We start from the raw sequence: 27,438 nt of genomic DNA, 5'->3' as shown, positions 1-27,438 counted from the left end.
CACTGTTCCTAAACTGCCACACCATAAAGTCTTTGCTCCCAGTCTACCTTAGCTAGCTCTTCTCTCATCTCATTGTAATCTGCTTGGTTTGAGCACAAAACTGTTTGATTTCACCTTCTCACCCTCCATCTGTATTTTAAATTGCACCACACTGTGATCACTCCTTGCGAGAGGATCCCTAAATATGAGATCATTACTCAATCCTGTCTCATGATACAGGACCAGAACTAGGACTTCTTGTTCACTTGTAGGTTCTATTACATAATGTTCTAGGAAACTATCATGGATACATTCTGTAAACTCTTCCTCCAGGACGCCTGGACCGACCTCGTTAAACCAATCGACAGGTAGATTAAAATCCCCCTTGACAACGACTGCACCATTTCTACATACATCAGTTATTTCTTTGTTTATTGACTGCCCCACCATATTGTTACTCTTTTGTGGTCTGTAGACTACTCCTATCAGTGACTTTTTATCCTTACTATTCCAAATTTCCACCCAAATGGATTCATGGGTTGACCCTGTAATCGGCATTCAATTTTTTTCTACCAAAATGAATCACCTCGCACTTATCAGGGTTAAACTCCAGCTGCCATTTCTCGGCCCAGCTCTGAATCCTATCAATGTTTCTTTGCAGCCTACAACAGCCCTGCACCTCATCCATGGCTCCACCAATCTTTGTGTTATCAGCAAATTTACTGACCCAGCCTTCAGTCCCCTCCTCCAAGTCATTGATAAAAGTCACAAATGAAATGAAATGAAATGAAAATGAAATGAAAATCGCTTATTGTCACATGTAGGCTTCAAATAAAGTTACTGTGAAAAGCCTCTAGTCGCCACAATCCGGCGCCTGTTCGGGGAGGCTGGTACGGCAAAAAGCAAAGGACCCAGCACAGAACCCTGTGTTACACTGCTGGTAGCTGGTCTCCAGTCTGAAAATTTTCCATCCATCACCACCCTCTGTCTTCTCAGTGCCGCAGTCCCAGTGCTAGCCACTGTGCCACATGCCGTCCCTTTCACCTTCAGCAAAACGGTATGGGCCAATATTGTTTCAAGTTCTCAAAAAACAAACATCATTAGTTTAACTGAAATGATTATCAATCTGCTGATGTCATCCAGTAAAGATACTTGAGACTGTTAAAATATGTTAGATAAATACAAATATGATTGTTATTTCCCTTTGTATAGACAAGTTCGGCCCAGGTAGTGGGGAAATGGGGTGAGGCCAATCATTTTTCTATAAGGAATAGATAAGGGTATAGGGAAATGGGTCCATAAATAAAAGAGGAGGCAAGTTGAAGGAGGCATAATTTAATCAGGGGTTGGGTTATCACTGCTGCTTCACAGCGCCAGAGAACTGGGTTCAATTCCTGCCTCGGTAGATTGTCTGTGTGGCGCTTGTACGTTCTCTCCGTGTCTTTGTGGGTTTCCTCAGGGTCCTCCGATTTCCTCCCACAGTCCAAAGATGTGCACATTAGGTGGATTGGTCATGCTAAATATTCTCAGATGTGCCGGTTAGGGGGGGTTTCAGGGATTGGGCAGGGGAGTGGGCCTAATTAGGTTCCTCTTTCAGAGGGTCGGTGCAGACACACAAGGCTAAATAACCTCCTTCTACACTGTCGGAATTCTATGGTTTTATAGTTTTATCTGGCTGAATGTGCTGTATGGCCCAGGAATATTGGACACAAGCAGGCTAGCCAATGAAGCCAATAGATACACTTTGCTACAGCAGAAGCAGAGAATCATGGGGAACATACTGTTCCCAAACCCCATTCTGAAGGACATTGTGCTCTGCTGCACATCACAATATGCAGCATGTGCTTCCCATGTCACTTTGTCCTCTTTTCAATATTTGAAGATAATTGGTAAGGGGGTAGAATAGACTAATGGAGATTTTTATATACTAAAGACTTACATGTATGCTCGGAGCCTAAGACGTCATCACTTTCCTTCTTGTCTGGGTAGATGGCAGTAAGGGAAACATCATATTTGGTGTCAGGATCCAGGTTATCTAATACCTGGCTTGTCTCTTTGCCATTTATAATCATCTGGAAGAATAGGCACAAAGTGAAGGTCAAGATACGTTTAGTGCATGAAACCAATTTGTTTTCTGCAAACTGATTCCCTGAATTAAATGGGAATGTTTGAATTTGATATCACTCAGGGTGCCACAAGGACCTTAAAATCCTTTACCAACCCTTGGCTGCAGCCACCTTTCCCAGTGGCATTCCCTCATGGTCATTTGGAGTATTTCTGCAGAATATTAAATTGAAGGAATAAACTAATTTGGACTGTTTTGTTCATTACGCAAATGCTCTTCTTTGATTGGGCAACTGAGCCCAACATCTCAATACTAAAGAGCATATGGTCCGTGCGGAAAGCAGTTTTCTGATCACATTCAAGTACAGTAATGCCATTCAGAAAGAATGTGCTGATGGTTCTGCAGGTTACGGTTCAAAGAGCTCATCCCACCCAATTGAGTTTTGGCCAATCTCCATATTTTCCAGTCCTGCCCGTGACTTTGCATGTCGCTGTTGGGAATGGAAAATACCTGCTGTTTTCAGTGTGATCATGCCCCCACGAGCAGCAAAGAATGCAACTCATTAGCAAGTGTGGAAAGGATTACAAGGATACAATGAAACATCGTTCCTGGAAAGGAGGAACATTTTCATACATATACAGATCTGGCTGACAGCGGTTTTGCTTCACACTCGCATGTTGCAAGGCAAATTTTAAAATCAGCTGGAGCTACACAAAAGCAGAAAGTATGGATTTCATCACCTCTTTTTTGTCCCCTCCCCCAGATGGAACCCAGCTGATTCTGTACTGGTCCGCCTCCTCCGATCCATGATCCCAGTCCATCCGGAAACTGTAACCCTTGATGTCCGAGAAGCGTAGGTTTGATGGTGCTGGAATAACCGCTGTGCGAGAAGAATGAGACCTTAAATGTACACATGTTGCAGAAAGGTAACAGAATCTGACAGAGTAGAAATGATGAGGAAAGGGAGGATATCTAAGCAAAGATGTGAGATACTGGCACTGATCACAAACAACTTGCATTGATAACAGTGTTTTTAATGCAGTAAAATGTCCTGAGTCACTTCAGAACATAGAACATAGAACAGGACAGGCACTTAGACACTCCATGTTGCGCCGACCTGTGAAACCACTGTCAAGCCCATCTACACTATTCTCTTATCATCCAAGTGTTTATCCAATGACCATTTAAATGCTCTTGATATTAGCGAGTCCACGACTGTTGCAGGCAGGGCATTCCACGGCCTTACTACTCTCTGAGTAAAGAACCTACCTCTGCCATCTGTCCTGTTTCTATCTCCCTCAATTGAAAACAATCTACCCTCGTTCTAGAAATCACCACCGGAGGAAAAAGGTTCTCACTGTCCACCGTATCTAATCCTCTGATCATCTTGTATGCCTCAATTAAGTCACATCTGAACCTTCTTCCCTCCAATGAGAACAGCCTCAAGTCCCTCTGCCTTCCCTCATTAGGTCTTCCCTCCATAACAGGCAACATCCTGATGAATCTCCTCTGCACCCTTACTAATGCTTCCATATTCTTCCTGTAATGCAGTGGCCAGAATTGCACGCAACACTCCAAATGTGGCCACACCAGAGTTTTGTACAGCTGCAATTTGACCTCATGGCTCTGAAACTGAATCCATCTGCCAATAAAAGCTAACACACTGTACGCCTTCTTAACAAACCTATCAATCCTGGTGGCAACTTTCAGGGATCTATGGACATGGACACCGAGATCTCTCTGCTCATCCACACTACCAAGAATCATACCATTAGCCCAGTGCACTGTCTTCCTGTTATTTCTTCCAAAATGAATCACCTCACACTTTTCTGCATTAAACTCAATTTGCCATCTCTTAGCCAGCTCTGCAGCTTATCTATTACCCTCTGTAACTTGTAACATCCTTCCGCACTGTCCATAACTCCAGCAAGTTGAGTGCCATCTGCAGATTTACTCGCCCATCTCCTATGACCTCCTCCTCGCCATTTATAAAAATTACCAACAGCAGTGGCCCCAAAACAGTTCTTTGTGGGACACCACTAGTAACAAAATATTTCTCATGTCCCATCCTGGCTCTTCGTAGCTGTCTCTTTAGATCCTTCCTATCTAACTTGTAACTCTCGAGCACCCGAACTGAACCTTCACGTCTCATCTTTACATAAGTCTCCTTCTTCCTCTTGGCAAGTGATTCAACTACTTTAGTAACCCACGATTCCCTCGCTTGACCACTTCCTCCCTGCCTGACAGGCACATAAGGACATAAGAACATAAGAACTAGGAGCAGGAGTAGGCGCCATGGCCCCTCAAGCCTGCCCCACCAGCATGTTTTAATATTTTATCATTTAATTAATAATCCTGTTTGCTCTGATTCCTACCAAAGTGGATAACCTCACATTTGTCAATATTGTTTTCCATCTACCAAACCCTAGTCCATTCACTTAACCCATCCAAATCCCTCTGCAGACTTCCAGTATGCCCTGCACTTTTTGCTGTACCACTGATCTTAGTGTTGTCTGCAAACTTGGACATGTTGCCCTTTGTCCCCCAACTCCAAATCATTGAAGCAAATTGTGAAAAATTGCGGGCCCAACACTGATCCCTGAAACCACTGGCTACTGATTGCCAACCAGAGAAGCACCCATTAATCCCCACTCTATGCTTTCTATTAATTAACCAATCCTCTATCCATGCTACTACTGTACCCTTAATGCCATGCATCTTTATCGTATGCTGCAAAGTTTTGTGTGGCACCTTGCCAAAGGTTTACTTGAAATCCAGACATACCACATCCATTGGCTCCCCATTATCTACCACTTTGGAAGGTCCTCAAAAAATTGCACTCAATTAGTAAGGCACGACCTTGCCCTTTATGAACCCATGCTGCGTCTGCCCAATGAGACAATTTCCATCCAGACGTCTCGCTATTTCTTCTTTGATGATAGACTCCAGCATCTTCCCGACTACCGAAGTTAAGCTAACTGGCCTATAATTACCCGCTCTCTGCCTATCTAATTTTTAAACAGTGGTGTCACGTTTGCTAATTTCCAATACGCCGGGACCATCCAAGAGTCTCCTGAATTTTGGTAGATTATCACTAATGCATTTGCATTTTCCCGAGCCATCTGTTTTTGCACTCTGGGATGCATTCCATCAGGGCCAGGAGACCTGTATACCTTTAGCACTATGAGCTTGCCCACCACTATCACCTTCGTGATAACAATCATCTCAAGGTCCTCACCTGTCATAGCCTCATTTCTATCAGTCACTGGCGTGTTGTGTCTTCCACTGTGAAGACAGACCCAAAAAACCTGTTCAGTTCCTCAGCCATTTCCTCAACTCCCATTATTAAATCACACTTCTCATCCACTACAGGAAAGATATTTACCTGAAAAGCCCCTAGTTGCTACATTCCTGCACCTGTTCACTCTCACCATCTATCTTACTCTTATTTATAGCTTTTGTAGTAGCTTTCTGTTGCCCCCTAAAGATTTCCCAGTCCTCTAGTCTCCCACTAATCTTTGCCACTTTGGATGCTTTTTCTTTCAGTTTGATACTCTGCCTTATTTCCTTAGATATCCATGGTCTATTTTCCCTCTTTCTACTGTCCTTCCTTTTTGTTGGTATCAACAGTGAAAAATCGCTTGGAAGGTTCTCCACTGTTCCTCACCTGCTTCACCATAAAGTCTTTGCTCCCAGTCTACCTTAGCTAGCTCTTCTCTCATCTCATTGTAATCTGCTTTGTTGCTGTCTCTTTAGATCCTTCCTATCTAACTTGTAACTCTCGAGCGCCCTAACTGAACCTTCACGTCTTATCTTCACCTAAGCCTCCTTCTTCCTCTTGACAAGTGATTTAACTACATCAGTAAACCACAATTCCCTCGCTTGACCACTTGCTCCCTGCCTGACAGGCACAAAAGGACATAAGAACTAGGAGCAGGCATAGGACCCATGGCCCCTCAAGCCTGCTCCACCAGCATGTTTTAATATTTTATCATTTAATTAATAATCCTGTTTGCTCTGATTCCTACCAAAGTGGATAAACTCACATTTGTCAACATTGTATTCCATCTGCCAGAACCTAGTCCATTCACTTAACCCATCCAAATCCCTCTGCAGACTTCCAGTATCCCCTGCACTTATTGCTGTACCACTCATCTTAGTGTTGTCTGCAAACTTGGACATGTTGCCCTTCGTCCCCAACTCCAAATCATTGAAGCAAATTGTGAACAATTGCGGGCCCAGCACTGATCCCTGAAACCACTGGCTACTGATTGCCAACCAGAGAAGCACCCATTAATCCCCACTCTATGCTTTCTATTAATTAACCAATCCTCTATCCATGCTACTACTGTACCCTTAATGCCATGCATCTTTATCGTATGCTGCAAAGTTTTGTGTGGCACCTTGCCAAAGGTTTACTTGAAATCCAGACATACCACATCCATTGGCTCCCCATTATCTACCAATTTGGAAGGTCCTCAAAAAATTACCCTCGATTAATAAGGCACGACCTTGCCCTTTATGAACCCATGCTGCGTCTGCCCAATGAGACAATTTCCATCCAGACGTCTCGCTATTTCTTCTTTGATGATAGACTCCAGCATCTTCCCGACTACCGAAGTTAAGCTAACTGGCCTATAATTACCCGCTCTCTGCCTATCTCCTTTTTTAAACACTGGTGTCACGTTTGCTAATTTCCAACCGCCGGGACCATCCCAGAGTCTCGTGAATTTTGGTAAATTATCACTAGTGCATTTGTATTTTCCCAAGCCATCTCTTTTAGCACTCTGGGATGAATTCCATCTGGGCCAGGAGACCTATCTACCTTTAGCCCTTTGAGCTTGCCCACCACTATCTCCTTAGTGATAACAATCATCTCAAGGTCCTCACCTGTCATAGCCTCATTTCATCAGTCACTGGCATGTTGTGTCTTCCACAGTGAAGAGAGACCCAAATAACCTGTTCAGTTCCTCAGCCATTTCCTCAACTCCCATTATTCAATCACCCTTCTCATCCTCTACACGGAAAATATTTACCTGAAAAGCCCCTAGTTGCCACATTCCTGCACCTGTTCACTCTCACAATCTATCTTACTCTTATTTATAGCTTTTGTAGTAGCTTTCTGTTGCCCCCTAAAGATTTCCCAGTCCTCTAGTCTCCCACTAATCTTTGCCACTTTGGATGCTTTTTCCTTCAGTTTGATACTCTCCCTTATTTCCTTAGATATCCATGGTCGATTTTCTCTCTTTCTACTGTCCTTCCTTTTTGTTGGTATCAACAGTGAAAAATCGCTTGGAAGGTTCTCCACTGTTCCTCAACTGATTCACCATAAAGTCTTTGCTCCCAGTCTATCTTTTCTCATCTCATTGTAATCTGCTTTGTTTGAGCACAAAACACTACTGTTTGATTTCACCTTCTCACCCTCCATCTGTATTTTAAATTCCACAATACTGTGATCACTCCTTGCGAGAGTATCCCGAACTATGAGATCATTAGTCAATCCTGTCTCATGATACAGGACCAGAACGAGGACTGCTTGTTCACTTGTAGGTTCTATCACATAATGTTCTAGGAAACTATCACGGATACATTCTGTAAACTCTTCCTCCAGGCTGCCTTGACCAACCTGGTTAAACCAATCGATATATAGATGAAAATCCCCCATGATAACGACTGCACCATTTCTACATGCATCAGTTATTTCTTTGTTTATTGACTTCCCCACCATTTTGTTACTCTTTTGTGGTGTGTAGACTACTCCTATCAGTGACATTTTACCTTACTATTCCAAATTTCCACCCAAATGGATTCATGGGTTGACCCTGTAATCCGCATTCAATTTTTTTCTACCAAAATGAATCACCTCGCACTTATCAGGGTTAGACTCCATCTGCCATTTTTCGGCCCAGCTCTGTATCCTATCAACGTCTCTTTGCAGCCGACAACAGCCCTGCACCTCATCCATGGCTCCACCAATCTTTGTGTCATCAGCAAATTTACTGACCCAGCCTTCTGCCCCCTCCTCCAAGTCATTGATAAAAGTTACAAATGAAATTAAATGAAATGAAAATCGCTTATTGTCACATGTAGGCTTCAAATAAAGTTACTGTGAAAAGCCCCTAGTCGCCACAATCCGGCGCCTGTTCGTGGCGGCTGGTACAGCAAATAGAGAGGACCCAGTACAGAACCCTGTGTTACACCGCTGGTAACTGGTCTCCAGTCTGAAAATTTTCCATCCATCACCACCCTCTGTCTTCTCAGTGCCGCAGTCCCAGTGCTAGCCACTGTGCCGCATGCCACCCCTTTCACCATCAGCAAAACGGGATGGGCCAATATTTTTTCAAGTTCTCTAAAAACCAACATCATTAGTTTAACTGAAATGATTATCAATCAGCTGATGTCATCCAGTAAAGATACTTGAGACTGTTAAAATATGTTAGGTAAATACAAATATGATTGTTATTTACCTTTGTATAGACAAGTTACGCCCAGGTAGTGGGAAAATGGGGTGAGGCCAATCATTTTTCTATGAGGAATAGATAAGGGGTTGGGGAAGCGGGTCCATCAATAAAAGAGGAGGCAAGTTGAAGGAGGCATAGATTAATCAGGGGTTGGGTTATCACTGCTGCCTCACAGCGCCAGAGAACTGGGTTCAATTCCTGCCTCGGTAAGTTGTCTATGTGGCGCTTGTACATTCTCTCTGTGTCTTTCTGGGTTTCCTCTGGGTCAACCGATTTCCTCCCACAATCCAAAGATGTGCATATTAGGTGGATTGGTCAAGCTAAATAGTCCCAGATGTGCTGGTTAGGGGGGGTTTCAGGGATTGGGCAGGGGAGTGGGCCTATTTCGGTTGCTCTTTCAGAGGGTCGGTGCAGACACACAAGGCCAAATAGCCACCTTCTACACTGTCGGAATTCTATGGTTTTATAGTTTTATCTGGCTGAAGGTGCAGTATGGCCCAGGAATATTGGACACAAGCAGGCTAGCCAATGATGCCATAGATACACTTTGCTACAGCAGAAGCAGAGAATCATGGGGAACATACTAATCCCACACCCCACCCTGAAGGACATTGTGATCCGCTGCACATCACAATATGCAGCATGTGCTTTCCATGTCACTTTGTCCTCTTTTCAATATTTGAAGATAATTGGTAAGGGGGTAGGAAAGACTAATGGAGATTTTTATACACTAAAGACTTACATGTACGCTCGGAGCCTAAGACGTCAATACTTTCCGTCTTGTCTGGGTAGATGGCAGTAAGGAAAACATCATATTTGGTGTCAGGATCCAGGTTATCAAAAACCTGGCTTGTGTCTTTGCCATTTATAATCATCTGGAAGAATAGGCACAAAGCGAAGGTCAAGATGCATTCAGTGCATGAAACCAATTTGTTTTCTGCAAACTGATTCCCTTAATTAAATGGGGATGTTTGAATTTAATATAACTCAGGGGGCTGCAAGGACCTTAAAATCCTTTACCAACCCTTTGCTGCAGCCACCTTTCCCAATGGCATTCCCTCATGGTCATGTGCAGTATTTCTGCAGAATATTAAATTGAAGGAATAAACTAATTTGGACGGTTTTGTTCATTGCCCAAATGCTCTTCTTTGAGTGGGAACTGAGCCCAACATCTGAATACTGAAGAGCATAGGGTACGTGCGGAGAGCAGTTTTCTGATCACCTTCTAGTACAGTAATGCCATTCAGAAAGAATGTGCTGATGTTTCTGCAGGTTCCGGTTCAAAGAGCTCATCCCACCCAATTGAGTTTTGGCCAATCTCCAAATTTTCCAGTCATGCCCGTGTCTTTGCCTGTCCCTGTTGGGAATGGAAAATACCTGCTGTTTTCAGTGTGATCATGCTGCCCCGGCCAACAGAGAATGTAACTCATTAGCAAGTGTGGAAAGGATTACAAGGATACAATGAAACATTGTTCCTGGAAAGGAGGAACATTTTCATACATATACAGATCTGGCTGACAGCGGTTTTGCTTCACACTCGCATGTTGCAAGGCAAATTTGAAAATCAGCTGGAGCAGCACAGAAGCGGAAAGTATGGATTTCATCACCTCTTTTTTGTCCCCTCCTGCAGATGGAACCCAGCTGATTCTGTACTGGTCCGCCTCCTCCGATCCATGATCCCAGTCCATCCGGAAACCTTTCCTCGTGATGTCCGAGAAGCGTAGGTTTGATGGTGGTGCGACAACCGCTGTGTGAGAAGAATGAGACCTTAAATGTACACATGTAGCAGAAAGGTAACAGAATCTGACAGAAATGATGAGGAAAGGGAGGATATCTGAGCAAAGATTTGAGATGCTGGCACTGATCACAAACAACATGCATTGATAACAGTGCCTTTAATGCAGTAAAATGTCCCGACTCACTTCAGAACAAAGAACAGAGAACAGTACAGGCACTTAGGCACTCCATGTTGCGCCGACCTGTGAAACCACTGTCAAGCCCATCTACACTATTCCCATATCATCCATATGTTCATCCAATGACCATTTAAATGCCCTTAATATTGGCGAGCCCACTACTGTTGCAGGCAGGGCATTCCACGGCCTTACTACTCTCTGAGTAAAGAACCTACCTCTGCCATCTGTCCTGTATCTATCTCCCTCAATTGAAAGCAATCTACCCTCTTTCTAGAAATCACCACCCGAGGAAAAAGGTTCTCACTGTCCACCATATCTAATCCTCTGATTATCTTGTATGCCTCAATTAAGTCACATCTGAACCTTCTTCCCTCTAATGAGAACAGCCTCTAGTCCCTCTGCCTTCCCTCATTAGGTCTTCCCTCCATAACAGGCAACATCCTGATGAATCTCCTCTGCACCCTTACTAATGCTTCCATATACTTCCTGTAATGCAGTGGCCAGAATTGCACGCAACACTCCAAATGTGGCCACACCAGAGTTTTGTACAGCTGCAATTTGACCTCATGGCTCTGAAACTGAATCCATCTGCCAATAAAAGCTAGCACACCGTCCGCCTTCTTAACAAACCTATCAACCTGGGTGGCAACTTTCAGGGATCTATGGACAAGGACACCGAGATCTCTCTGCTCATCCACACTACCAAGAATCATACCATTAGCTCAGTACTCTGTCTTCCTGTTATTTCTTCCAAAATGAATCACCTCACACTTTTCTGCATTAATCTCTATTTGCCATCTCCCAGCCAACACTGCAGCTTATCTATGTCCCTCTGTAACTTGTAACATCATTCCGCACTGTCCACAACTCCAGCGAGTTGAGTGCCATCTGCAGATTTACTCACCCATCTCCTATGCCCTCCTCCCCGCCATTTATAAAAATGACAAACAGCAGTGGCCCCAAAAAAGATCTTTGTGGTACACCACTAGTAACAAAAGATTTCTCATGTCCCCTCCTGGCTCTTCGTAGCTGTCTCTTTAGATCCTTCCTATCTAACTTGTAACTCTCGAGCACCCGAACTGAACCTTCACGTCTCATCTTTACATCAGCCTCCTTCTTCCTCTTGGCAAGTGATTCAACTACTTTAGTAACCCACGATTCCCTCGCTTGACCACTTCCTCCCTGCCTGACAGGCACATAAGGAGATAAGAACTAGAAGCAGGCATAAGCCCCATTTCCCCTCAAGCCTGCTCCACCAGCATGTTTTAATATTTTATCATTTAATTAATAATCCTGTTTGTTCTGATTCCTACCAAAGTGGATAACCTCACATTTGTCAACATTGTATTCCATCTGCCAGAACCTAGTCCATTCACTTAACCCATCCAAATCCCTCTGCAGACTTCCAGAATGCCCTGCACTTATTGCTGTACCACTCATCTTAGTGTTGTCTGCAAACTTGGACATGTTGCCCTTCGTCCCCAACTCCAAATCATTGAAGCAAATTGTGAACAATTGCGGGCCCAGCACTGATCCCTGAAACCACTGGCTACTGATTGCCAACCAGAGAAGCACCCATTAATCCCCACTCTATGCTTTCTATTAATTAACCAATCCTCTGTCCATGCTACTACTGTACCCTTAATGCCATGCATCTTTATCGTATGCTGCAAAGTTTTGTGTGGCACCTTGCCAAAGGTTTACTTGAAATCCAGACATACCACATCCATTGGCTCCCCATTATCTACCACTTTGGAAGGTCCTCAAAAAATTGCACTCAATTAGTAAGGCACGACCTTGCACTTTATGAACCCATGCTGCGTCTGCCCAATGAGAATTTCCATCCAGACGTCTCGCTATTTGTTCTTTGATGATAGACTCCAGCATCTTCCCGACTAACGAAGTTAAGCTAACTGGCCTATAATTACCCGCTCTCTGCCTATCTCCTTTTTTAAACAGTGGTGTCACGTTTGCTAATTTCCAGTCCGCCGGGACCATCCCAGAGTCTCGTGAATTTTGGTAAATTATCACTAATGCATTTGTATTTTCCCTAGCCATCTCTTTTAGCACTCTGGGATGCATTCCATCTGGGCCAGGAGACCTGTCTACCTTTAGCCCTATGAGCTTGCCCACCACTATCTCCTTCGTGATAACAATCATCTCAAGGTCCTCACCTGTCATAGCCTCATTTCTATCAGTCACTGGCATGTTGTGTCTTCCACTGTGAAGACAGACCCATATAACCTGTTCAGTTCCACAGCCATTTCCTCAACTCCCATTATTAAATCACCCTTCTCATCCTCTACAGGAAAAATATTTACCTGAAAAGCCCCTAGTTGCCACATTCCTGCACCTGTTCACTCTCACAATCTATCTTACTCTTATTTATAGCTTTTGTAGTAGCTTTCTGTTGCCCCCTAAAGGTTTCCCAGTCCTCTAGTCTCCCACTAATCTTTGCCACTTTGGATGCTTTTTCCTTCAGTTTGATACTCTCCCTTATTTCCTTTGATATCCATGGTTGATTTTCCCTCTTTCTACTGTCCTTCCTTTTTGTTGGTATCAACAGTGAAAAATTGCTTGGAAGGTTCTCCACTGTTCCTCAACTGAATCACCATAAAGTCTTTGCTCCCAGTCTATCTTTTCTCATCTCATTGTAATCTGCTTTGTTTGAGCACAAAACACTACTGTTTGATTTCACCTTCTCACCCTCCATCTGTATTTTAAATTCCACCTTACTGTGATCACTCCTTGCGAGAGTATCCTGAACTATGAGATCATTAGTCAATCCTGTCTCATGATACAGGACTAGAACTAGGACTGCTTGTTCACTTGTAGATTCTATTACATAATGTTCTAGGAAACTATCACGGATACATTCTGTAAACTCTTCCTCCAGGCTGCGTTGACCAACCTGGTTAAACCAATCAATATATAGATTAAAATCCCCCATGATAACGACTGCACCATTTCTACATGCATCAGTTATTTCTTTGTTTATTGACTGCCCCACCATATTGTTACTCTTTTGTGGTGTGTAGACTACTCCTATCAGTGACTTTTTCACCTTACTATTCCAAATTTCCACCCAAATGGATTGATGGGTTGACCCTGTAATCCGCATTCAATTTTTTCTACCAAAATGAATCACCTCGCACTTATCAGGGTTAAACTCCATCTGCCATTTTTCGGCCCAGCTCTGTATCTTATCAATGTCTCTTTGCAGCCTACAACAGCCCTGCACCTCATCCATGGCTCCACCAATCTTTGTGTCATCAGCAAATTTACTGACCCAGCCTTCTGTCCCCTCCTCCAAGTCATTGATAAAAGTCACAAAAGAAATTAAATGAAATGAAAATCGCTTATTGTCACATGTAGGCTTCAAATAAAGTTACTGTGAAAAGCCCCGAGTCGCCACAATCCGGTGCCTGTTCGGGGCGGCTAGTACAGCAAGTAGAGAGGACCCAGTACAGAACCCTGTGTTACACCGCTGGTAACTTGTCTCCAGTCTGAAAATTTTCCATCCATCACCACCCTCTGTCTTCTCAGTGCCGCAGTCCCAGTGCTAGCCACTGTGCCGCATGCCAGCCCTTTCACCATCAGCAAAACGGGATGGGGCAATATTGTTTCAAGTTCTCTAAAAACCAACATCACTAGTTTAACTGAAATGATTATCAATCTGCTGATGTCATCCAGTAAAGATACTTGAGACTGTTAAAATATGTTAGATAAATACAAATATGATTGTTATTTCCCTTTGTATAGACAAGTTACGCCCAGGTAGTGGGGAAATGGGGTGAGGTCAATCATTTTTCTATGAGGAATAGATAAGGGGTTGGGGAAGCGGGTCTATAAATAAAAGAGGAGGCAAGTTGAAGGAGGCATAGATTAATCAGGGGTTGGGTTATCACTGCTGCTTCACAGCGCCAGAGAATTGGGTTCAATTCCTGCCTCGGTAGATTGTCTGTGTGGCGCTTGTACATTCTCTCTGTGTCATTCTGGGTTTCCTCTGGGTCAACCGATTTCCTCCCACAATCCAAAGATGTGCACATTAGGTGGATTGGTCAAGCTAAATATTCCCAGATGTGCTGGTTAGGGGGGGTTTCAGGGATTGGGCAGGGGAGTGGGCCTATTTCGGTTGCTCTTTCAGAGGGTCGGTGCAGACACACAAGGCCAAATAGCCACCTTCTACACTGTCGGAATTCTGTGGTTTTGTAGTTTTATCTGGCTGAAGGTGCTGTATGGCCCAGGAATATTGGACACAAGCAGGCTAGCCAATGATGCCAATAGATACACTTTGCTACAGCAGAAGCAGAGAATCCAGGGGAACATACTAATCCCACACCCCACCCTGAAGGACATTGTGATCCGCTGCACATCACAATATGCAGCATGTGCTTCCCATGTCACTTTGTCCTCTTTTCAATATTTGAAGATAATTGGTAAGGGGGTAGAAAAGACTAATGGAGATTTTTATACACTAAAGACTTACATGTACGCTCGGAGCCTAAGACGTCAATACTTTCCGTCTTGTCTGGGTAGATGGCAGTAAGGAAAACATCATATTTGGTGTCAGGATCCAGGTTATCTAAAACCTGGCTTGTCTCTTTGCCATTTATAATCATCTGGAAGAATAGGCACAAAGCGAAGGTCATGATGCGTTCAGTGCATGAAACCAATTTGTTTTCTGCAAACTGATTCCCTTAATTAAATGGGGATGTTTGAATTTAATATAACTCAGGGGGCTGCAAGGACCTTAAAATCCTTTACCAACCCTTGGCTGCAGCCACCTTTCCCAGTGGCATTCCCTCGTGGTCATGTGCAGTATTTCTGCAGAATATTAAATTGAAGGAATAAACTAATTTGGACGGTTTTGTTCATTACACAAATGCTCTTCTTTGAATGGGCAACTGAGCCTAACATCTGAATATTAAAGAGCATAGGGTACGTGTGGAAAGCAGTTTTCTGATCACCTTCTAGTACAGTAATGCCATTCAGAAAGAATGTGCTGATGTTTCTGCAGGTTACGGTTCAAAGAGCTCATCCCACCCAATTGAGTCTTGGCCAATCTCCACATTTTCCAGTCCTGCCCGTGACTTTGCATACAGTCCCTGTTGGGAATGGAAAATACCTGCTGTTTTCAGTGTGATCATGCCCCCACGGCCAACAGAGAATGCAACTCATTAGCAAGTGTGGAAAGGATTACAAGGATACAATGAAACATTGTTCCTGGAAAGGAGGAACATTTTCATACATATACAGATCTGTCTGACAGCGGTTTTGCTTCACACTCGCATGTTGCAAGGCAAATTTAAAAATCAGCTGGAGCTACACAGAAGCGGAGAGTATTCATTTCATCACCTCCTTTTTGTCCCCTCCTGCAGATGGAACCCAGCTGATTCTGTACTGGTCCACATCCTCTGCTCCATGATCCCAGTCCATCCGGAAACCTTTCCTCGTGATGTCCGAGAAGCGTAGGTTTGATGGTGGTGCGACAACCGCTGTGTGAGAAGAATGAGACCTTAAATGTACACATGTAGCAGAAAGGTAACAGAATCTGACAGAGTAGAAATGATGAGGAAAGGGAGGATATCTGAGCAAAGATTTGAGATGCTGGCACTGATCACAAACAACTTGCATTGATAACAGTGCCCTTAATGCAGTAAAATGTCCTGACTCACTTCAGAACAAAGAACAGAGAACAGTACAGGCACTTAGGCACTCCATGTTGCGCCGCCCTGTTAAACCACTGTCAAGCCCATCTACACTATTCTCTTATCATCCATGTGTTTATCCAATGACCATTTAAATGCTCTTAATATTGGCGAGTCCACTACTGTTGCAGGCAGGGCATTCCACGGCCTTACTACTCTCTGAGTAAAGAACCTACCTCTGCCATCTGTCCTGTATCTATCTCCCACAATTGAAAGCAATCTACCCTCGTTCTTGAAATCACCACCGGAGGAAAAAGGTTCTCACTGTCCACCTTATCTAATCCTCTGATCATTTTGTATGCCTCAATTAAGTCACATCTGAACCTTCTTCCCTCTAATGAGAACAGCCTCAAGTCCCTCTGCCTTCCCTCATTAGGTCTTCCCTCCATAACAGGCAACATCCTGATGAATCTCCTCTGCACCCTTACTAATGCTTCCATATTCTTCCTGTAATGCAGTGGCCAGAATTGCACGCAACACTCCAAATGTGGCCACACCAGAGTTTTGTACAACTGCAATTTGACCTCATGGCTCTGAAACTCAATCCATCTGCCAATAAAAGCTAACACACCGTCCGCCTTCTTAACAAACCTATCAACCTGGGTGGCAACTTTCAGGGATCTATGTACATGGACACCGAGATCTCTCTGCTCACCCACACCACCAAGAATCTTACCATTAGCTCAGTACTCTGTCTTCCTGTTATTCCTTCCAAAATGAATCACCTCACACTTTTCTGCGTTAAACTCTATTTGCCATCTCTCAGCCAGCTCTGCAGCTTATCTATGTCCCTCTGTAACTTGCAACATCATTCCGCACTGTCCACAACTCCAGCGAGTTGAGTGCCATCTGTAGATTTACTCACCCATCTTCTACGCCCTCCTCCAGGCCATTTATAAAAATGACAAACAGCAGTGGCCCCAAAACAGTTCTTTGTGGTACACCACTAGTAACAAAAGATTTCTCATGTCCCCTCCTGGCTCTTCGTAGCTGTCTCTTTAGATCCTTCCGATCTACTTGTAACTCTCGAGCGCCCTAACTGAACCTTCACGTCTTATCTTCACCTAAGCCTCCTTCTTCCTCTTGACAAGTGATTCAACTACATCAGTAAAGCACAATTCCCTCGCTTGACCACTTGCTCCCTGCCTGACAGGCACAAAAGGACATAAGAGCTAGAAGCAGGCATAGGCCCCATGGCCCCTCAAGCCTGCTCCACCAGCATGTTTTAATATTTATCATTTAATTAATAATCCTGGTTGCTCTGATTCCTACCAACGTGGATAACCTCTCATTTGTCAACATTGTATTCCATCTGCCAGAACCTAGTCCATTCACTTAACCCATCCAAATCCCTCTGCAGACTTCCAGTATGCCCTGCACTTATTGCTGTACCACTCATCTTAGTGTTGTCTGCAAACTTGGACATGTTGCCCTTCGTCCCCAACTCCAAATCATTGAAGCAAATTGTGAACAATTGCGGGCCCAGCACTGATCCCTGAAACCACTGGCTACTGATTGCCAACCAGAGAAGCACCCATTAATCCCTACTCTACGCGTTCTATTAATTAACCAATCCTCTATCCATGCTACTACTGTACCCTTAATGCCATGCATCTTTATCGTATGCTGCAAAGTTTTGTGTGGCACCTTGCCAAAGGTTTACTTGAAATCCAGACATACCACATCCATTGGCTCCCCATTATCTACCACTTTGGAAGGTCCTCAAAAAATTACACTCAATTAGTAAGGCACGACCTTGACCTTTATGAACCCATGCTGCGTCTGCCCAATGAGACAATTTCCATCCAGACGTCTCGCTATTTCTTCTTTGATGATAGACTCCAGCATCTTCCCGACTACCGAAGTTAAGCTAACTGGCCTATAATTACCCGCTCTCTGCCTATCTCCTTTTTTAAACAGTGGTGTCACATTTGCTAATTTCCAATCCGCCGGGACCATCCCAGAGTCTCGTGAATTTTGGTAAATTATCACTAGTGCATTTGTATTTTCCCAAGCCATCTCTTTTAGCACTCTGGGATGCATTCCATCTGGGCCAGGAGACCTGTCTACCTTTAGCCCTATGAGCTTGCCCACCACTATCTCCTTCGTGATAACAATCATCTCAAGGTCCTCACCTGTCATAGCCTCATTTCTATCAGTCACTGGCATGTTGTGTCTTCCACTGTGAAGACAGACCCAAATAACCTGTTCAGTTCCTCAGCCATTTTCTCAACTCCCATTATTAAATCACCCTTCTCGTCCTCTACAGGAAAAATATTTACCTGAAAAGCCCCTAGTTGCCACATTCCTGCACCTGTTCACTCTCACAATCTATCTTACTCTTACTTATAGCTTTTGTAGTAGCTTTCTGTTGCCCCCTAAAGATTTCCCAGTCCTCTAGTCTCCCACTAATCTTTGCCACTTTGGATGCTTTTTCCTTCAGTTTGATACTCTCCCTTATTTCCTTAGATATCCATGGTCGATTTTCTCTCTTTCTACTGTCCTTCCTTTTTGTTGGTATCAACAGTGAAAAATCGCTTGGAAGGTTCTCCACTGTTCCTCAACTGATTCACCATAAAGTCTTTGCTCCCAGTCTATCTTTTCTCATCTCATTGTAATCTGCTTTGTTTGAGCACAAAACACTACTGTTTGATTTCACCTTCTCACCCTCCATCTGTATTTTAAATTCCACAATACTGTGATCACTCCTTGCGAGAGTATCCCGAACTATGAGATCATTAGTCAATCCTGTCTCATGATACAGGACCAGAACTAGGACTGCTTGTTCACTTGTAGGTTCTATCACATAATGTTCTAGGAAACTATCACGGATACATTCTGTAAACTCTTCCTCCAGGCTGCCTTGACCAACCTGGTTAAACCAATCAATATATAGATTAAAATCCCCCATGATAACGACTGCACCATTTCTACATGCATCAGTTATTTCTTTGTTTATTGACTGCCCCACCATTTTGTTATTCTTTTGCGGTCTGTAGACTACTCCTATCAGTGACTTTTTACCTTACTATTCCAAATTTCCACCCAAATGGATTGATGGGTTGACCCTGTAATCCGCATTCAATTTTTTCTACTAAAATGAATCACCTCGCACTTATCAGGGTTAAACTCCATCTGCCATTTTTCGGCCCAGCTCTGTATCCTATCAATGTCTCTTTGCAGCCTACAACAGGCCTGCACCTCATCCATGACTCCACCAATCTTTGTGTCATCAGCAAATTTACTGACCCAGCCTTCTGCCCCCTCCTCCAAGTCATTGATAAAAGTCACAAATGAAATTAAATGAAATGAAAATCGCTTATCCCGTACCAGCCTCCCCGGACAGGCGCCGGAATGTGGCGACTAGCGGCTTTTCACAGTAACTTCATTAAAGCCTACTCGTGACAATAAGCGATTTTCATTTCATTTTCATTTCATATTGTCACATGTAGGCTTCAAATAAAGTTACTGTGAAAAGCCCCTAGTCGCCACAATCCGGCGCCTGTTCGGGGCGGCTGGTACAGCAAATAGAGAGGACCCAGTACAGAACCCTGTGTTACACCGCTGGTAACTGGTCTCCAGTCTGAAAATTTTCCATCCATCACCACCCTCTGTCTTCTCAGTGCCGCAGTCCCAGGGCTAGCCACTGTGCCGCATGCCACCCCTTTCACCTTCAGCAAAACGGGATGGGCCAATATTTTTTCAAGTTCTCTAAAAACCAACACCACTAGTTTAACTGAAATGATTATCAATCTGCTGATGTCATCCAGTAAAGATACTTCAGACTGTTAAAATATGTTAGGTAAATACAAATATGATTGTTATTTACCTTTGTATAGATAAGTTACGCCCAGGTAGTGGGGAAATGGGGTGAGGCCAATCATTTTTCTATGAGGAATAGATAAAGGGTTGGGGAAGCGGGTCCATAAATAAAAGAGGAGGCAAGTTGAAGGAGGCATAGATTAATCAGGGGTTGGGTTATCACTGCTGCTTCACAGCGCCAGAGAACTGGGTTCAATTCCTGCCTCGGTAGACTGTCTGTGTGGCGCTTGTACATTCTCTCTGTGTCATTCTGGGTTTCCTCTGGGTCAATCGATTTCCTCCCACAATCCAAAGATGTGCACATTAGGTGGATTGTTAAAGCTAAATATTCCCAAATGTGCCGGTTACGGGGTTTTCAGGGATTGGGCAGGGGAGTGGGCCTAGTTCGGTTGCTCTTTCAGAGGGTCGGTGCAGACACACAAGGCCAAATAGCCACCTTCTACACTGTCGGAATTCTATGGTTTTATAGATTTATCTGGCTGAAGGTGCTGTATGGCCCAGGAATATTGGACACAAGTAGGCTAGCCAATGAAGCCAATAGATACACTTTGCTACAGCAGAAGCAGAGAATCATGGGGAACATACTAATCCCACACCCCATCCTGAAAGGCATTGTGATCTGCTGCACATCACAATCTGCAGCATGTGCTTCCCATGTCACTTTGTCCTCTTTTCAATATTTGAAGATAATTTCTAAGGCGGTAGGAAAGACAAATGGAGATTTTTATACACTAAAGACTTACATGTACGCTGGGAGGCTGAGACGTGATCACTTTCCTTCTTGTTTGGGTAGATGGCAGTCAGGGTCACATCATATAAGGTGTCAGGATCCAGGTTATCTAAAAGCTGGCTTGTCTCATTGCCATTTATAATCATCTGGAAGAATACGCATTGTGGTGAATGTGATTCACACCGGATTATATTCTGTTTATACATGTGTCTGTGTTGTAAGTGCAGTTGCACTACCTGTCCTCTAGGGGGAGTACCTCTGGGAATGCTCGAGTTGTATGGGGCTTCTCCCTTGGCGCTGCCCAGGACTCTTCCCCCAGAAGCTGCTATAAAAGCTCAGTGCCACATGGTCAGCCGGCCAGTTCACCGAAAGTTCAATGGCTAACCGGCTGGCTCTGTTGTGAGTCCGTAGAATTGTTGGTTCCAACAGGCATAAAGCTAAGGTCAAGATACGTTCAGTGCATGAAACCAATTTGTTTTCTGCAAACTGATTCCCTTAACTAAATGGGGATGTTTGAATTTGATATCACTCAGGGGGCCGCAAGGATCTGAAAAACGTTTACCAACCCTTGGCTGCAGCCACCTTTCCCAGTGGCATTCCCTCGTGGTCATGTGGAGTATTTCTGCAGAATATTAAATTGAAGGAATAAACTAATTTGGACGGTTTTGTTCATTACACAAATGCTCTTTTTTGAGTGGGCAACTGAGCCTAACATCTCAATACTAAAGAGCATAGGGTACGTGCGGAGAGCAGTTTTCTGATCACCTTCTAGTACAGTAATGCCATTCAGAAAGAATGTGCTGATGTTTCTGCAGGTTATGGTTCAAAGAGCTCATCCCACCCAATTGAGTTTTGGCCAATCTCCAAATTTTCCAGTCATGCCCGTGTCTTTGCCTGTCCCTGTTGGGAATGGAAAATACCTGCTGTTTTCACTGTGATCATGCCCCCACGGCCAACAGAGAATGCAACTCATTAGCAAGTGTGGAAAGGATTACAAGGATACAATAAAACATCGTTGCTGGAAAGGAGGAACATTTTCATACATATACAGATCTGGCTGACAGCGGTTTTGCTTCACACTCGCATGCTGCAAGGCAAATTTAAAAATCAGCTGGAGCTACACAGAACAGAAAGTATGGATTTCATCACCTCTTTTTTGTCCCCTCCTGCAGATGGAACCCAGCTGATTCTGTACTTGTCCGCCGCCTCCGATCCATGATCCCAGTCCATCCGGAAACTTTTCCTCGAGATGACCGAGAAGCGTAGGTTTGATGGTGGTTGGACAACCGCTGTGTGAGAAGAATGAGACCTTAAATGTACACATGTAGCAGAAAGGTAACAGAATCTGACAGAGTAGAAATGATGAGGAAAGGGAGGATATCTAAGCAAAGATGTGAGATACTAGCACTGATCACAAACAACTTGCATTGATAACAGTGCTTTTAATGCAGTAAAATGTCCTGAGTCACTTCAGAACATAGAACAGGGCAGGCACTTAGGCACTCCATGTTGCGCCGACCTGTGAAACCACTGTCAAGCCCATCTACACTATTCTCTTATCATCCATGTGTTTATCCAATGACCATTTAAATGCTCTTAATATTAGCGAGTCCACTACAGTTGCAGGCAGGGCATTCCACGGCCTTACTACTCTCTGAGTAAAGAACCTACCTCTGACATCTGTCCTGTTTCTATCTCCCTCAATTGAAAGCAATCTACCCTTGTTCTAGAAATCATCACCCGAGGAAAAAGGTTCTCACTGTCCAGCGTATCTAATCCTCTGATCATTTTGTATGCCTCAATTAAGTCACATCTGAACCTTCTTCCCTCTAATGAGAACAGCCTCAAGTCCCTCTGCCTTCCCTCATTAGGTCATCCCTCCATAACAGGCAACATCCTGATGAATCTCCTCTGCACCCTTACCAATGCTTCCATATTCTTCCTCTAATGCAGTGGCCAGATTTGGACGCAACACTCCAAATGTGGCCGCACCAGAGTTTTGTGCAGCTGCAATTTGACCTCATGGCTCTGAAACTCAATCCATCTGCCAATGAAACCTAACACACCGTCCGCCTTCTTAACAACCCTATCAACCTGGGTGGCAACTTTCAGGGATCTATGGACATGGACACCGAGATCTCTCTGCTCATCCACACTACCAAGAATCTTACCATTAGCCCAGTACTCTGTCCTCCTGTTATTCCTTCCAAAATGAATCACCTCACACTTTTCTGCATTAAACTCTATTTGCCATCTCTCAGCCAGCTCTGCAGCTTATCTATGTCCCTCTGTAACTGGCAACATCGTTCCGCACTGTCCACAACTCCACCGAGTTGAGTGCCATCTGCAGATTTACTCACCCATCTTCTACGCCCTCCTCCAGGCCATTTATAAAAATGAAAAATAGCAGTGGCCCCAAAATAGTTCTTTGTGGTACACCACTAGTAACAAAAGATTTCTCATGTCCCGTCCTAGCTCTTCATAGCTGTCTCTTTACATCCTTCCTATCTAACTTGTAACTCTCGAGCACCCGAACTGAACCTTCATGTCTCATCTTTACATAAGCCTCCTATTTCTCTTGGCAAGTCATTCAACTACTTTAGTAAACCACGATTCCCTCGCTTGACCACTTCCTCCCTGCCTGACAGGCACATAAGGACATAAGAACATAAGAACTAGGAGCAGGGGCAGCACGGTAGCATGGTAGTTAGCATAAATGCTTCACAGGTCCAGGGTCCCAGGTTTGATTCCCGGCAGGGTCACTGTCTGTGAGGTGTCTGCATGTCCTCCCCGTGTGTGCGTGGGTTTCCTCCGGGTGTTCCGGTTTCCTCCCACAGTACAAAGATGTGTGGGTTAGGTGGATTGGCCATGCTAAATTGCCCGTAGTGTTCTAAAAAGTAAGGTTAAGGGGGGGATTCTTGGGTTACAGGTATAGGGTGGATACGTGGGTTTGAGTAGGGTGATCATTGCTCGGCACAACATTGAGGGCCGAAGGGCCTGTTCTGTGCTGTACTGTTCTCTGTAGGAGTAGTCCCCATGGCCCCTGAAGCCTGCCCCACCAGCATGTTTTAATATTTTATCATTTAATTAATAATCCTGTTTGCTCTGATTCCTACCAAAGTGGATAACCTCACATTTGTCAACGTTGTATTCCATCTGCCAGACCCTAGTCCATTCACTTAACCCATCTGCAGACTTCCAGTATGCCCTGCACTTTTTGTTATACCACTCATCTTAGTGTTGTCTGCAAACTTGGACATGTTGCCCTTCGTCCCCAACTCCAAATCATTGAAGCAAATTGTGAACAATTGCGGGCCCAGCACTGATCCCTGAAACCACTAGCTACTGATTGCAAACCAGAGAAGCACCCATTAATCTCCACTCTATGCTTTCTATTCATTAACCAATCTTCTATCCATGCTACCACTTTACCCGTAATGCCATGCATCTTTATCGTATGCTGCAAAGTTTTGTGTGGCACCTTGCCAAAGGTTTTCTTGAAATCTAGACATACCACATCCATTGGCTCCCCATTATCAACCACTTTGGAAGGTCCTCAAAAATTTACACTCAATTAGTAAGGCACGACCTTGCCCTTTATGAACCCATGCTGCGTCTGCCCAATGAGACAATTTCCATCCAGACGTCTCGCTATTTCTTCTTTGATGATAGACTCCAGCATCTTCCCGACTACCGAAGTTAAGCTAACTGGCCTATAATTACCCGCTCTCTGCCTATCTAATTTTTAAACAGTGGTGTCACGTTTGCTAATTTCCAATCCGCCGGGACCATCCCAGAGTCTCCTGCATTTTGGTAAATTATCACTAATGCATTTGCATTTTCCCTAGCCATCTATTTTAGCACTCTGGGATGCATTTCATCAGTGCCAGGAGACCTGTCCACCTTTAGCCCCATGAGCTTGCCCACCACTATCTCCTTCATCATAACAATCATCACAAGGTCTTCACCTGTCATAGCCTCGTTTCTATCAGTCACTGGCATGTTGTGTCTTCCACTGTGAAGACAGACACAAATAACCTGTTCAGTTCCTCAGCCATTTCCTCAACTCCCATTATTAAATCACCCTTCTCATCCTCTACTGGAAAATATTTACCTGAAAAGTCCCTAGTTGCTACATTCCTGCACGTGTTCACTCTCACAATCTATCTTACTCCTATTTATAGCTTTTGTAGTAGCTTTCTGTTGCCCCCTAAAGATTTCCCAGTCCTCTAGTCTCCCACTAATCTTTGCCACTTTGGATGCTTTTTCCTTCAATTTGATACTCTCCCTTATTTCCTTAGATATCCATGGTCGATTTTCCCTCTTTCTTCTGTCCTTCCTTTTTGTTGGTATCAACAGTGAAAAATCGCTTGGAAGGTTCTCCACTGTTCCTAAACTGCCACACCATAAAGTCTTTGCTCCCAGTCTACCTTAGATAGCTCTTCTCTCATCTCATTGTAATCTGCTTTGTTTGAGCACAAAACACTACTGTTTGATTTCACCTTCTCACCCTCCATCTGTATTTTAAATTGCACCACACTGTGATCACTCCTTGCGAGAGGATCCCTAAATATGAGATCATTACTCAATCCTGTCTCATGATACAGTACCAGAACTAGGACTGCTTGTTCACTTGTAGGTTCTATTACATAATGTTCTAGGAAACTATCATGGATACATTCTGTAAACTCTTCCTCCAGGATGCCTGGACCGACCTCGTTAAACCAATCGACAGGTAGATTAAAATCCCCCTTGACAACGACTGCACCATTTCTACATACATCAGTTATTTCTTTGTTTATTGACTGCCCCACCATATTGTTACTCTTTTGTGGTGTGTAGACTACTCCTATCAGTGACTTTTTCACCTTACTATTCCAAATTTCCACCCAAATGGATTCATGGGTTGACCCTGTAATCCGCATTCAATTTTTTTCTACCAAAATGAATCACCTCGCACTTATCAGGGTTAGACTCCATCTGCCATTTTTCGGCCAGGCTCTGCATCCTATCAATGTCTCTTTGCAGCCTACAACAGCCCTGCACCTCATCCATGGCTCCACCAATCTGTGTGTCATCAGCAAATTTACTGACCCAGCCTTCAGCCCCCTCCTCCAAGTCATTGATAAAAGTCACAAATGAAATGAAATGAAATGAAATGAAAATCGCTTATTGTCACATGTAGGCTTCAAATAAAGTTACTGTGAAAAGCCCCTAGTCGCCACAATCCGGCGCCTGTTCGGGGAGGGTGGTACGGCAAAACGCAAAGGACCCAGCACAGAACCCTGTGTTACACCGCTGGTAGCTGGTCTCCAGTCTGAATATTTTCCATCCATCACCACCCTCTGTCTTCTCAGTGCCGCAGTCCCAGTGCTAGCCACTGTGCAGCATGCCACCCCTTTCACCTTCTGCAAAACGGGATGGGCCAATATTGTTTCAAGTTCTCTAAAAACAAACATCACTAGTTTAACTGAAATGATTATCAATCTGCTGATGTCATCCAGTAAAGATACTTGAGACTGTTAAAATATGTTAGATAAATACAAATATGATTGTTATTTCCCTTTGTATTGACAAGTTAGGCCCAGGTAGTGGGGAAATGGGGTGAGCCAATCATTTTTCTAGGAGGAATAGATAAGGGGTTGGGGAAGCGGTTCCATAAATAAAAGAGGAGGCAAGTTGAAGGAGACATAAATTAATCAGGCGTTGGGTTATCACTGGTGCCTCACAGCGCCAGAAAACTGCGTTCAATTCCTGCCTCGGTAGGTTGTCTGTGTGGCGCTTGTACATTCTCTCCGTGTCTTTGTGTGTTTCCTCAGGGTCCTCCGATTTCCTCCCACAGTCCAAAGATGTGCACATTAGGTGGATTGGTCATGCTAAATAGTCCCAGATGTGCTGCTCAGGGGGGGTTTCAGGGATTGGGCAGGGGAGTGGGCCTAATTAGGTTCCTCTTTCAGAGGGTCGGTGCAGACACACAAGGCCAAATAACCTCCTTCTACACTGTCGGAATTCAATGGTTTTATAGTTTTATCTGGCTGAAGGTGCTGTATAGCCCAGGAATATTGGACACAAGCAGGCTAGCCAATGAAGCCAATGGATACACTTTGCTACACCAGAAGCAGAGAATCATGGGGAACATACTGTTCCCAAACCCCATCCTGAAGGACATTGTGCTCTGCTGCACATCACAATATGCAGCATGTGCTTCCCATGTCACTTTGTCCTCTTTTCAATATTTGAAGATAATTGGTAAGGGGTAGAATAGACTAATGGAGATTTTTATATACTAAAGACTTACATGTATGCTCGGAGCCTAAGACGTCATCACTTTCCTTCTTGTCTGGGTAGATGGCAGTAAGGGAAACATCATATTTGGTGTCAGGATCCAGGTTATCTAAAACCTGGCTTGTCTCTTTGCCATTTATCATCATCTGGAAGAATAGGCACAAAGTGAAGGTCAAGTTATGTTCAGTGCATGAAACCAATTTGTTTTCTGCAAACTGATTCCCTGAATAAAATGGGGATGTTTGAATTTGATATCACTCAGGGTGCCACAAGGACCTTAAAATCCTTTACCAACCCTTGGCTGCAGCCACCTTTCCCAGTGGCATTCCCTCATGGTCATTTGGAGTATTTCTGCAGAATATTAAATTGAAGGAATAAACTAATTTGGACTGTTTTGTTCATTACGCAAATGCTCTTCTTTGATTGGGCAACTGAGCCCAACATCTCTATACTAAAGAGCATATGGTCC

General features: G+C 44.0%; 1 protein-coding gene across 1 annotated transcript in view; it reads right to left on the bottom strand.

The window, feature by feature from the left end:
• The window catches only part of LOC119963598 (tenascin-X-like), a 621,159-nt gene that overhangs the window by 381,542 nt on the left and 212,179 nt on the right, over positions 1-27,438 (bottom strand). Inside the window, exons 40-43 of the mRNA XM_038792929.1 lie at positions 26,983-27,115; positions 21,834-21,973; positions 20,698-20,830; positions 15,780-15,919 (exon numbers count right to left, since the gene is read on the bottom strand). Of these exons, the coding sequence (XP_038648857.1) occupies positions 15,780-15,919; positions 20,698-20,830; positions 21,834-21,973; positions 26,983-27,115 (546 nt within the window). The remainder of the gene's footprint in view (positions 1-15,779; positions 15,920-20,697; positions 20,831-21,833; positions 21,974-26,982; positions 27,116-27,438) is intronic.

The sequence above is a fragment of the Scyliorhinus canicula genome, chromosome 3 (assembly GCF_902713615.1).
Source record: "Scyliorhinus canicula chromosome 3, sScyCan1.1, whole genome shotgun sequence".
NCBI classification, from domain to species: domain Eukaryota; kingdom Metazoa; phylum Chordata; class Chondrichthyes; order Carcharhiniformes; family Scyliorhinidae; genus Scyliorhinus; species Scyliorhinus canicula.
The sequence above is the reverse complement of the archived record's forward strand: the minus strand, read 5'-3'. Positions and strand labels throughout refer to the sequence as shown.